Source organism: Ictalurus punctatus, chromosome 6 (assembly GCF_001660625.3).
Source record: "Ictalurus punctatus breed USDA103 chromosome 6, Coco_2.0, whole genome shotgun sequence".
In the NCBI taxonomy this organism is placed as follows: Eukaryota; Metazoa; Chordata; class Actinopteri; order Siluriformes; family Ictaluridae; genus Ictalurus; species Ictalurus punctatus.
In genome coordinates this window covers 16,142,973-16,155,739 of record NC_030421.2, presented here as the reverse complement: position 1 = coordinate 16,155,739, position 12,767 = coordinate 16,142,973, and the positions used below count along the sequence as shown (strand labels likewise).

Genomic DNA, 12,767 nt, shown 5'->3' with positions numbered 1-12,767 from the left:
AGTCATAAAATAAAAATCTATATAAAGTTTGGGGGGGGGGGGGGGGGGGGGACAAACAAACAAACAAACAACAAAAAAAAAACAGGGTGCCCAAGACTTTTGTGCAGTGCTGTACATCTAGCCTCTTCGTCTGCATCTCCTTACCATCTGCCACGCTGTTTTTCCCACCGCTGAGTTGCCCTGAGTGGTAACTATTGAATTTATCAGTAGCTTATGCAGCCCCTAGTTTGCAGGGACAGTGGCTCTGTCCCCTTTAGATAGCACTTTTTTAAATTTTATTTCAGTCTGACAATCAAAAACGCTACTTTTTTTTTTTTTTTTTTTATACATGAGTCTGTGCTTTGCCCACACCTGACACCACAAAAGGGCTTAATATTTATCAGGCAAGAAAAAAAATTCTGTATTAGGGCAGGCAAAAATGCTCAGCACATGACATCCCAAGAACTGGGTTTAAGAACCAATGACTTGGAGTAACAAATGTGCTAGGCAAAGATGCAGAGGAAACAAAGCGAGAAAAGCCATTTCTCATGCAAATGTCGTAGGTAAGCTTTGCTATCGAGGGTTCGTTCCTGAGTTTCTACAGTAATTATCACTTGTAAACATAACATGCAAACATATTATGCTCTTATCGTGTTAAGAGGCAGGACTTCAAACACGAGCAAGCATATGGTCAAATATTGACAAGCTCGGTCTGTATCAATATTGATGTAAATTCATGTAAACCAGTCATCTATCCATAGAGGTGCCAGATCTATAGTCTTTCTCTCACCATCACAGAGAACAGTACGGAAAGAAAGCCAATGAAATATGTCAATAGGTATAAAAAGAAATAATTAAGTGTACAGCCTGTATGACTGGGCAGTCTGAGATGACGGGGTGGTGAAATGATGATGATGGAGGCATAAAGGACACAGCACCTACTGTACTGCACTTGTGCCATACGTATACAATAATATTTATGTGTGGCTTTACACAGTTGGGCCTTGCATTGTTGCCTGCTGTCAGAAACAACTGTAATGTGAAAGGCTAAGATGAATCCGAGATAGTGCTACTCATTCAGTAGATCAGGCAAACAGCATACACATTAAATATTAAAGAAACCACAACAATTATAAACTAAACATATGGTGAAATGAAAGGCGGGGGGGGGGGGGGGGGGGGGCAACAACCCCACACAGAGGCACTTTTTACTGGTCTGATTCTGAAGCTCTAATGGCTGAAAGTCAAATAGGTCAAACAGTCAAACCCAGCTATGGTTATATTTGTATGTAATTTAATGTACTGTAGAGCAAGATAGAAACAATGATGAAACCTAAAAAAAAACATAGACCAGCAAAAATAAATTAAATAAATTAAATAAATAACTAAAATGGATACTCCTCCAGCCACTGTCCTTCAGCCTGCGGCACAGAAATCAATCGAAGTCCGCGATCTTTAATCACACTCGGAGGAATCAGGGAATGAGGAGAGATGAGTCTTGGAGAGTGAGACATACACAGATGTAGTGTGTGATGTAAGGGTAGGGTACAAATGCTCAGTGGAAGGTCGTGAGTTCAAATCCCAGCACTGGCCACTGCCCTTAACCTGCTCAATTGTATTTAAAAAAAATTATATAAAAACACAAGTCTTTCTGGATATGGGCATCTGCTAAATGCCGTAGAAGCAATTTGGACATCTACACCACGCATGCGCACACAGACATGGCGCAAATCAGGTAGTGACAGACCCTCACCCCAACCCCCACATTACAAGATCCACTTTCCTGCTAAAATCAATCAGCATTTGCTTGACATTTAAAACCACAGATACTTGGGCGGTGTAATTAAAATTTGGAAAGTGTGCACACTTGCTCCCCTGCAAGCCCCTGTGAACTAGGATTACCTATATGCCCCTTGGTGTCTTACATGTAAACATACAAATATGATTATGTGCATCTTCACAGGACGCATGATTGTGTACTCACTGGAACATAAAGAGAAGAAAAAGAGGAAAATGCTTTTTGGTGGTTTTACAAAATAAAAAGTCCTTGGTTGCTAAAATACAGGAAGCATTACCTCAGGTCTGGGTTTAGACAGGTAGAGGATTTACAAGTTGAAGGTTTATTGAAAGTAAAGTCACACCCACTACTGCATTATTGAAGGAGTCATATCATGATTTTTTAATGTTTTCCTTCTGTTTGGGTGTGTAACGCATCTGTTTGTGCATGTATAAGATCTGCAAAGTCACAAAGCTCATAGTCTCCCCCAAAGGGATTTATTTTATCTAACAGGACACTACTCCAGACCTGCCCAAAATGTGTCGTACGAAGTCCAGAATCTACTTCCGCAAACGTCTACGTCACTATGTGAACTATTAGCATAATCCCACCCAATGGCAGGCGTGAAGAAAGAAAGCGAGGCTTCAGTGAATTCAGGCGCCATGTCAAGAAGACGCTGTGTTTCAGTGCGAAAGCAAAACCCCTTTGTTTGGCCTTCCAAAAACGGATGAAATTAGAAATCAGTGGTTACCGTTTATTTATAACGCTGTTCCTGAGCAGTACAGCCCAAATGATTGCTTGTGCACAGCACATTTTATGGAGGACAGCTTCCTGAACCGGGCGAGTACACAGCAGGCTATACACAAAAGTTACTCCTGAAAAGTGGGGAGATTCCCACTTTGCTCAGACAATCTTGTGCTTCGGAATCAGAACCTGTAAATGTCTGATCTCTGCTAACATGCTAGTTAAATTCTGCTACGTTGCCTCAGTTTTATAAATGTTTGTTTGTATGTTGGTGGTCTGACAGAGATGATTGTAGCTGCTGTTGTGATTGAAATAAATCGTTTCAAGATACAATCAAATCACAAGACTCTTAGCTTTCCAAAGATATATCGCATGAGTACCTATAGCATGTACACAAAGAAGCTGTGTACACAGCATAGATGGCCTGCGGGCGGGGCATTGGAATTTACATCGCATCTAAAAGGTAACAGGAGTTACGAAATAAAACTCACGACTGTGAAAGTTGGTTCCGCTTGATCATCCGCATTTTCTGAGTCTGACTCGGGCCCAAACTGATACGATAAACCAACGATATGTTGCTTAGGGGCTTAGAATTGCTTTGGAAGCCTTGGTGGCTGAAGCTAACCCCAACGGCGTTACATTTCCGACAGACGCTTGAGGCTTTTGGCCAATCACAACGCAAGGGGTCAGCTAGCCAATCAGAGCACTCTAGGCTTTTCGAAAGGAGGGGCTTTGGAGAAATCGAAGCGTTTCAAGCGGGCTTGTAATAGGAGGTACTGCAATAATGGACAGGATTTGACAAATGTATTTTTTGAACATTAAAGCATGTTAACCTATTCTATTACACCCAATAAACAAAATAATTAACATTTAAAAATGTTTAAAAATCATGATATGACCCCTTTAAGTGAGGTACAAACTGAGCCAAAGGACAGAGCTGTAATGCTGCAGAAATGTAATGAATATTTTTTGACTGATGACAAAACCAGAGAATAAACGGTGGACACATTAAATGTTTTTAAGCTAGTACCTAATAATATATTGAGCATGTCCACTGTGTTCTCTGTGCTTGGGTGCTTTTTGCAATTTCTATGTGAACTCTGTAAAGGTTTGGTTATGTTTTTCCATCACTGTGTTTTTAACAATGAATGAAAGAGGTGTACAAATACGTCTTTAACTGTACACGCCCCTCATCCAACATTTAAATGATGCGCAGTGTTAAATTACACCAAATCAAATTGCAAATGAGCCAAAATGTCAAATTTCAAAATTCAAATGAGCCAAAAGCAATTTCGAACTCAGAAAACCATAAAATCACTGTTACATTCAAATGACACTGGAGATGTCAAAGTACTAGCTTGAATGGCAAACAGCTTCAAGAAATAAACATGTCCAGTGACACAGCCACTACTACTAAACATTCAAACTGACCTGGATGACTGAACACCTCGCAGATGTTACCTACTGTGCCGAATACCATGAACTTCATTTCCTATGTCACAGGTTCACAAGGCCTTCCAAACACAAGCATGACGCAGGGTTAAAAGGGAGTGTCAAACCTGCACTAAGATCACCCATTTGCTCTTTGACTTCAGAAGTCTCCCAGGATGATATTTTATTTAGTAACTCGCTCTTCTGAGCACGTAATCAGTCCAGCTTGGAGGAGACTCACTCATTCCATCGACAGACTGAATCTCAAAGGCAAATAAATAAAAGGCCTTTCGAGAAAGGACATCTGTTTTGAATTCCAGCGAGTCGCTCCAGTGTGCATTATGCTGGGGGACAATTCAATTACAGCAGCCACGCAACTTGTTACAGCTGGAGGCATGCCAAGTAAGACACTATCCACCTCTTCAGCTCTCCTCTGGAGGACGAAACCATGCTAGCTCTGTTAGGTGGGTCTCTTAGCCCTCATCCACCTTTAACAAAGCCCACGAGGGAGACAGAGACTTTACATTAATATAATCAGAGTTGTAAATTGCTGAAAGGGATACTCCTGGCTCACTCTTGTTTTTTCCTCATACACAGCTTCCATTTGATAGGCATTACAATCACTACAGGGGGGGAAAAAAAAGAAAAAAAAAGAAAAAAAAAAGTGTGTCAAAATGGTCAACGATCAAGTAAGAACTGGTAAAGTGCAGTAGAACAAACTTAAACTGCCCAATCCTAATTAGCGACAACATTGTAGTCTTTATGCTGACATACTGTATACATTTTGTGTTACATCAGTAAGGTTAAACAGAGTGCCAAACAAGGCTAGGTAGCACGAGCTGTCTTCGCTTCTCTTTCAGACAGCAAGGAATCAATGTACACAGCCTACTGAATGTTAGTCATCTCCATTTAATTATGAGAGCACTCCTAATAGAAGCGTCATTGCAGGATCTCTCAAACCCAGCCCTCAACTTGAGGGCCCAACTGGGAATCAAGTAAACAGAGCGATCTGATATGCTAAAGACAACAGCATTGTGTGGAAAGAGCAACAAACATGGTGGCTCGTTCCCACACATGCCATTTAAACAGACCATGCTGTCAGGGAAAATTTATTGGCATCACTTTTAGTGGCAAAGGGTCCTTCTTCATTATGCCAAAAATAGCAAATGCAAAAATCTCATTCAAAGTAGGCTTGCTGATCTTGATTACATGTTGATAATGATTCTTAAAATATATCTAAGGAAAGGAAAAAAAATATTTATTTTGCATTCATGCATATTCTGTGCTCTAAAACGGATAAATATGAGGAATCTAGGGTTTTATCCACTCCTGGCTATGCTAGGCTACGAGCCTCCTAGATGCAGGATGCACTGGAGTTACTGGAAGTGCAGAGTTTCAGGTTCTCAAACCTCCTGAACCTTCACTATATTTCTGCACAGTTTCAACACTTCACTGATTCTAGCCCCAACATGACATTTCTTCTTCTGCATACATTGTTAAAAGGAAAAAATAAATAAATAATTAAATAAATACAGAAATACCAGCAGTTACAAAAGTGGGATAAAATGAGTCACTTAATTAAAAGCACAGGGAAAACGTAAATCACACGAGGTTTAAAAGAAGTAGGGAAACTCCAAAAACAGCAACAATTCCTCTAAATCGTCTTAAGCACTATCGTTGAAATAGCCGAGGAAAAAATGTCGGTGACAGTCCTGTGCTCTATAATTAGCAGCTAAAATTTTTAGCATGGTCAGGCAACTTCAATAATTTTGCAAACACACTGAGAGGTCATACAACATATCTGCCAAACATGGTGAATATTCATTCAAGAAAAACTATCAATTGATCAATTGTAGGATGTCAGGTGTACCCTACCACATAGTTTCAGAAGTCTTTAGTAAAACTTTCTCTTAGCAGTTTCGTATATAGTTTTTAAGGGGAAACTCATAAGCCCTTTACGTGGGGAGGTTTAATGCACTAATTAACAGTCTGTCTTTGGGATTTTAGTGCTGTCCAAATACATCATGTCAGTAATTTGCATGGATGACACATTTGGAAATGACACCTACTATACTATCTGTAGAAATAACACAAGGTAATATCCATGTAGGCCTCACTCTCCTGAGATTTTCAAGCATTACAGACTCTAGAATTTACACAGAATGGTGGTGGGGGGACACGACATCCAGCAAGCAGCAGCTCTGCAGGCAGAAACGTCTTCTTGTTGATGAGAGAGAGAGGTCAGATGAGAACGGCTAGACTGCTATGCACTCACATGAAGACGATGGTAGCTCAAATAACCACTCTTTATAACCATAATGAGCAGAAAAGCATCTCAAATCACAACATATCGAACCTTGAGGCAGATGGACAGCAGAAGACCACATCAGGTACCACTCTTGCCAGCCAAGAACAGGAATCAGAGGTTACAGTGGGCAATTGGACAGTTAAAGACTGGGAACATGTGGCCTGGTCTTTTGCCAATCTTCAACTGTCCAGTTTTAATGACAGTGGACAGATGTGGGTGAAAATCCCAGGACATTAGCAGTTTTTGAAATACTCGAACCAGCCGGTCTAGCACCAATAGCCATGCTATGGTCAAAGTCACTGAGGTCAGACTGACCTGTATCTGCACGATTTTATGCGTTGCCCTGCATCAGGCAATGAGCAGGTGTACTGGTGAGTGTACAGTTCCAACATGTTCAAATATGACATGTTTGATTAAAGGATTTTTTTCCCCCTTCAGTAAGAGACACTCTGGGATACACACTTTTCCTATTAGCCTAGATTTTTTTATTATTAATTTTCCTTAGTGTCTTCGGAACATTTCTAGTATAAGTAAAGTCAACATGCATGTTATGAACATGCAACCTACTAATGATCACGTACAACTTGTGCAGCCACATGCACTACAACAAGCGGTTCTAATAAAGATCAAAACAATCCGGTTATACTGATAGGTACACTATTAATAAATCTGAGATTTATAAGATCACTCATGTGAGAATCGATCATAATTACGACAGATGTCCTCATAGCAGCAACATGTAAAAGACATACATACACTATATGGTCAAATATTTTTGGACACCTGACCATCACACCCATATGGGAGCCTTCCCCAACACTGTTGCCATAAAGTTGGAAACACATAATTGTATAGGATGTTTTTGTATGCTGTAGCATTACAATTTCCCTTCACTGGAACTAAAGGGCCCAAACATGTTCCAGCATGACAATGCCTCCATACACAAACCAAGGTCCATAAAGATACCAGTTTGCCAAGGTTGGTATGGAAGAACTTGAGTGGTCTGCATAGAGCCCTGACCTCAATCCCACTGAACACCTTTGGGATGAACTGGAACAATGACTGCACCCCAGACCTCCTCGCCCATCATTACTTCCTGACCTCACTAATGCTCTTGTGGCTGAAAGGGCAAATCCCCACAGCCACGCTCCAAAATCCAAAATCTATTAGAAATCCTTCTCAGATGACTGAAGGTTATTTTAGCAAAGGTGGACTAAATCTGGAATGAGATGTTCAACAAGCACATATGGATGTCACTGGTTAGGTATCCACCTACTTTTGGCCATATATTGTATACAGTATGGACATTTTAACCGATCCAAATCTTACTTTTTATACTCTTCATGGTACGAAAATATTCTTTGTGAAGATGGCCTCAGATGTGTAACTGCTTACAAGCAACAGAAATGCTGCAGCTCTCCTCGATTAGCCTTTCTTATCACTGTACTGTATGTGTAGGACTTTGGACGTAATGGCAGAGGAAAAAAAGGAAGGAGTGGCCTCCTTTTAGAGCTGATCCTGGTGGAAGTTAGTAAGTACTGCTAATATCAACTACAGCGACGTCAGTATAATTTACGAGGAGCATGAGTACAACACCTCAGATCACACAGTGCTCAGTCTTCCTCTAAGATTTAGTTTTCCAATAGGCTGTCTATCAAAGCCATCACATGCTACTTCACAAAAAGGTCCTTTTCAAAGGCTCACCTTTATGAGACTCGAGGAAAACACAACAGAAAACACTACGTTGTAGAGTTCTACATAGAAGAATTAAGGGTTCCACCAAAGAGACAACCCAAGAACGTTTAAGGGTTCTAGTGTAGATGTTGCTTCGCTTAATACATCACATATACATACATGGCATCAAACTGTGTGCTCATACCAGCAATACTATGCAATAACTCAAGAAGCCAAACATCAGTTCCTCTAGGATTTAGCGATTGCAGAAATTAACGCAAATTCAAAAACAACCTTCACAATATTCAGAGGAGCTTGCAATTTTTCAAAATGACTACAGATTTTCCACAGATTTGGGCCAATATATGATGTCATCACAACATGCGTCCAGCCAAAGCCCTTTTCGATTCAGGTATGTCGAACAACAGTATAGCAAAAAGGTCTCGCTTACCAACAAACATCTGCAAAAGACCATGCAAAACAATTTCATCCAATTGCAATTTCACCAATTCAAGCACTCACACAAACAAAAAAAAACTCTGCAAGTTGCATCGCAAATTTGGAGAAAAGCCGCAACAAAATCACCCATTTTTGGCTGCAACAATCACCAAAAAAATCCTGTACAGACCAAAACATTTATGAAAACTTCTTCCACTCACTCACTCAATATCCTAGACATATGAAGAATTTAGAACTTCGCACATGTGGTATTAATGGCACACTTGATATTAAAATACACTGTGTATTTTTTTATGATCAAATCATGGATCAGTCAACATGCCACTGTTAATCTTGAGCAATCACTTGAATGGTGTGGCTGTACTGAGGCCATATAATCACATGTCACACAGCTGCCTCACATGGTACATCCTGATCAGTTTGTTAGGGTAACCTTAGCAACAGACCGGAAACAACCCCATCCAGTCCCACTAATGAATAGGCTAATTACCCTTTGGTCAAGTGACTATGCATATCAATAACCCACTAGTAATTGTGACAACTCATTGAAGGTGCATTTACTGTGGCCTGCAGTATGTTCAACAAAAAAATTCCAGCAAGGGTTAGATCAGGGGAAGATGAGAGTATTTTAAGGGTGATGTGTAGACCAAATGGAATCCTTGAGAACAAAAAAAAAAAGAAAACCTATCCAAGACAGGAGGTCATTTTAGCCTACTCAGAAAGAAAACAAACAACCAACCAGGTTTCTAATCCAAACCTCAGCATATTTGTTCTACAACATCTTGCCACTTGGTACCATTTCAAATGTTTAAATACTGCCCCACTGATGCAAAACTCATAAACTCACCTGCTTCCATAAAAATGGGTCCGACTCGTTGAGTTTCCAGGAGCCCAGCACGTGAATAGCGGCGAGCGTGAGTCCGGTGATGACGGCAGCGCGCATCCTCACGGGCAGCAGCGTGTACACGACGTGGATGAAGAACACGGTCCACCACACGCCTTCCGAGGCGCTGCGCGGCTGCACCAGCACCACACCGACCGCCTGCACCAGCAGGACGGCCGCGATCACGACGTAGCACACCACCCACATGTGGTCCTGGTGGAAACCGGTGCGGTTGCACGCCACCATGAGCGCGAGCACCAGTGTGATGGACGCTGAGAACACGACCACGTAAGAAAGGTGGTACGGCCCCGAGGCGCAGTGGAAGCCGAGCATGACGGCGCACACGAGCACCAGCACGGCCATTAGCATGGTCAGTGAGCTCTGGTTCAGGCGGAAAAAGTAGCGCTGGTACAGCCTCTCCAGCTTCTCAGACTGGAACTTCTTGGACTTGAAGACGTGCATGGCGCCGCGGCAGCACGCGCCAAAGGAGAAGGCGACGTCGGGCGCGAGCGCCTCCTCCTCCGCCTTGTACTTGGTCCTTGTCCGTTCCTCCAAGCCTAGTTCCACCGACTTGGGTCTCACTTCTTCAATGGCGTGACGCGGTGATGAGCGCTCATGCTTGACGCCGCTCTCTTGCCACGCAGACTTGGACCTGAAACTGACCCGGGCCACCACGGAGCTCGTGCGTCCCGCCTGGTGCTCAGCAATCTTCTTCTCCTCCTCCTCCTCCTCCTCGTCTTCCTCCTCCCTCCTCCAGCGGCTGCTGGTGCGCGTTAGCTTTCTGTTCGACCTAGCCGAGTATGGACATCCGTTCGAGAGGGCCTCGGCCCAGGCCGATCTGTGCTCGTGTCCTACCCTCAGGACCGGCGCTCCCACGCCCGGTGGACTCACACTGTTCGACCTGGACATGATTTCGGCATATGAGATTTAAAGCACGCGCCACACTTCTACACAACAAAGCCACTAGAATCTGCTCAGGATCAGGGATGTTCATAAAAACAGGCCGCGTTTCTCTCGGCTTTTCAGGATGTTTACATCGGATTTATAAAAAAAAAAAAAAAAAAAAAAAAAAAAGCAGTCGTGTGCATCTTACTTAGATGGTTTCAAATCCAGCTGAATAAAAACCAAACCAATGTTTTTACGTAAGCAATCCCTGGGAAAGTCTTCTTTTCATAATATCCCCTTTATACAGAAGATTATGATGATACTAACATAGCAAGTTCCAGAAATAAACGTCTAAAAACACAACTTTCCAAATAATAACAATAAATTGCAAACAGGCCTAATTCAGAGACCGGAAAAGAATTAAACATGCAATATATTCATTAGGATCAGGTCCCTGCGCAATCAAAAGCATCATGGGAAATAAACCCTACAGCACTGGGAATTAGCTCTGCATGTGGTACTGGCATTCCTCGTTTTCCTTATTAGTAGATGGGAATGTTTACTGTGAAGCGGCAATTGTGCGGGGTTTGTTTGTTTGTTTGTTTGTTTGTTTACGCCAAACCGGGGAGAAGTGACCATACGTCCGTCGTTCCGTCCCAGATGCCTTCATTTGACATGTGGAACAAATAGAGCAGCCTGTCCGATCAGAGAGAGCAGCTGGGACCGGAGAGGACAGAAAAACACTCCATCGTACAGTCCGCACTGATCCATTGGGCTAGAGATCCCGAGAGAGCCGTTAACCTGCGCGAGCGGCGCTTGCCCACTAGATGGTTGCATGATGGTGAGGATGAAGATGATGAGGATGAAGAGGATGATTTCCCCTTATGTCCGAAACCATCACGACCCACTTACGATCCCTGCTCAAACAGAAAAAAAAAATATATCTATATATATATACACATATATATGTGTTGGTTTGACGCACCTACACACACTTCTGCAGTCCTATATGATAAGGTCCTTGCGCTGTCGTGACCTCACAGCAGTCCACTGGCGGTGAAATTCATTCGAGCTGGATGCATTTCTCACACACCCCTTCCATTCTCATCGCGCAAATAAAACCATCAGGTTTCACCCAGTACCGACGCAGAATGAGTCCGGGATAGAAGATGCAGCTGGTTCTAGTGTGCAGTGCGCGAGCGGTGCAGGTTTTTCCGTCTAGATGAACACACAAGCGCGCGCGCACACTATTGATTATGCATCACCGTCTTTGGGTGTTGGATTGCCATTCAACCAAGTCTGATTTTCAAGAGCTGCCTTCCAGCCATTCAGATTGGACGCGTGATTGACTAACGTTGCTTCCGGCTTTACTATTGGTCAGCGCGCGTGTCACACACACACACACGCGCACACACACAGGAGTGATCTGGGGGAGTGGGCGGCTCCTGAAAAATACAGCTAGAGAGAAGCGTATGGTTATGCTCGAAATCCCGTACTAGCGTGCTAAATAGTGTGTGAAAATAGCAGGCACTGTAATCTACAGAGCTCATAAGACTCCGGTTTAGTGTGTTAGTATGTATTTTTCCATAAGATCTGATGAGTGGCGTTTCACAGACAAAACAAAAACAACACAGCCGTTAATTGTGTAATTATTATATTGTCTGTGGCATTTTGTGTGTTGTGTATTTGTAATATACAGCCCTAATTAAAAAAAAAGGACAGTATGGAAAATGCATAATGGGCACTGACACACCCTCATACCATGACGGACGCTGGATTTTGGACCTGACGCTGATAACAGCTTGGATGGTACTTTTCCTCTTTGGCCCGGAGAACCCGACGGCTGTTTTGTCCAAAAACTATTTGAAACATTGACTCGTCGGACCACAAAACCTGATTCCACTGTGCTACTGTCCATCTCAGATGAGGCCGAGTCCAGAGAAGTGGGCAGCGCTTCTGGACAGTGTTGATGTATGGCTTCTGCTTTGCATAGTAAAGCTTTATCTTGCATCTGTGGATGCAGCGGCGAATGGTGTTGACTGACAAAGGTTTACCAAAGTATTCCCGAACCCATGCCAGGATATCCATTACAGACTCATGATGGTTTTTAAGACAGTGACATCTGAGGGATCGAAGATCACGTGTATTCAGAAATGGTTTTCAGCCTTGCCCTTTATACACCGAGGTTTGACCGGATTATCCATCCACCCATCCATCTTCTACCGCTTACTCCTTTTCAGGGTCACGGGGAACCTGGAGCCTATCCCAGGGAGCATCAGGCACAAGGCGGGGTGTTCACCCTGGACAGGGTGCCAGTCCATCGCAGGGCACAATCACATACACACACACACACACCCATTCATACTTGACCAGATTGTTTAAATTTTTTAATTATATTGTGCACTGTAGAAGGTGAAATGCACAAAATCCTACCAATTTGACTTTGGGGAATGTTGTTCTCAAATTGTTGGATTATTCACTGATGCATCTGTTGGCTGATTGGCGAGGCTCCTTATATATACTATGATTAGACCATTGCCTCACCTGTTTCTCATCACCTTCTTATTTCAACTTGTTATATTAATGGCAATATAGTCTGTGGGATTTTGTGTTCTTTCTGTAATTTT

The 12,767-nt window shown here is 42.6% G+C and overlaps 1 protein-coding gene across 2 annotated transcripts in view; it reads right to left on the bottom strand.

The window, feature by feature from the left end:
• adcy5 (adenylate cyclase 5) overlaps positions 1–11,473 on the bottom strand; it is a 91,452-nt gene extending 79,979 nt beyond the window's left edge. For both annotated transcript variants that reach the window (XM_047156171.2, XM_017469280.3), the window contains exon 1: positions 9,220–11,473. In XM_047156171.2, coding sequence (XP_047012127.1) covers positions 9,220–10,164 — 945 coding nt within the window. In that variant the 5' untranslated portion in view covers positions 10,165–11,473. The remainder of the gene's footprint in view (positions 1–9,219) is intronic.
• Positions 11,474–12,767: the final 1,294 nt, after the last annotated feature.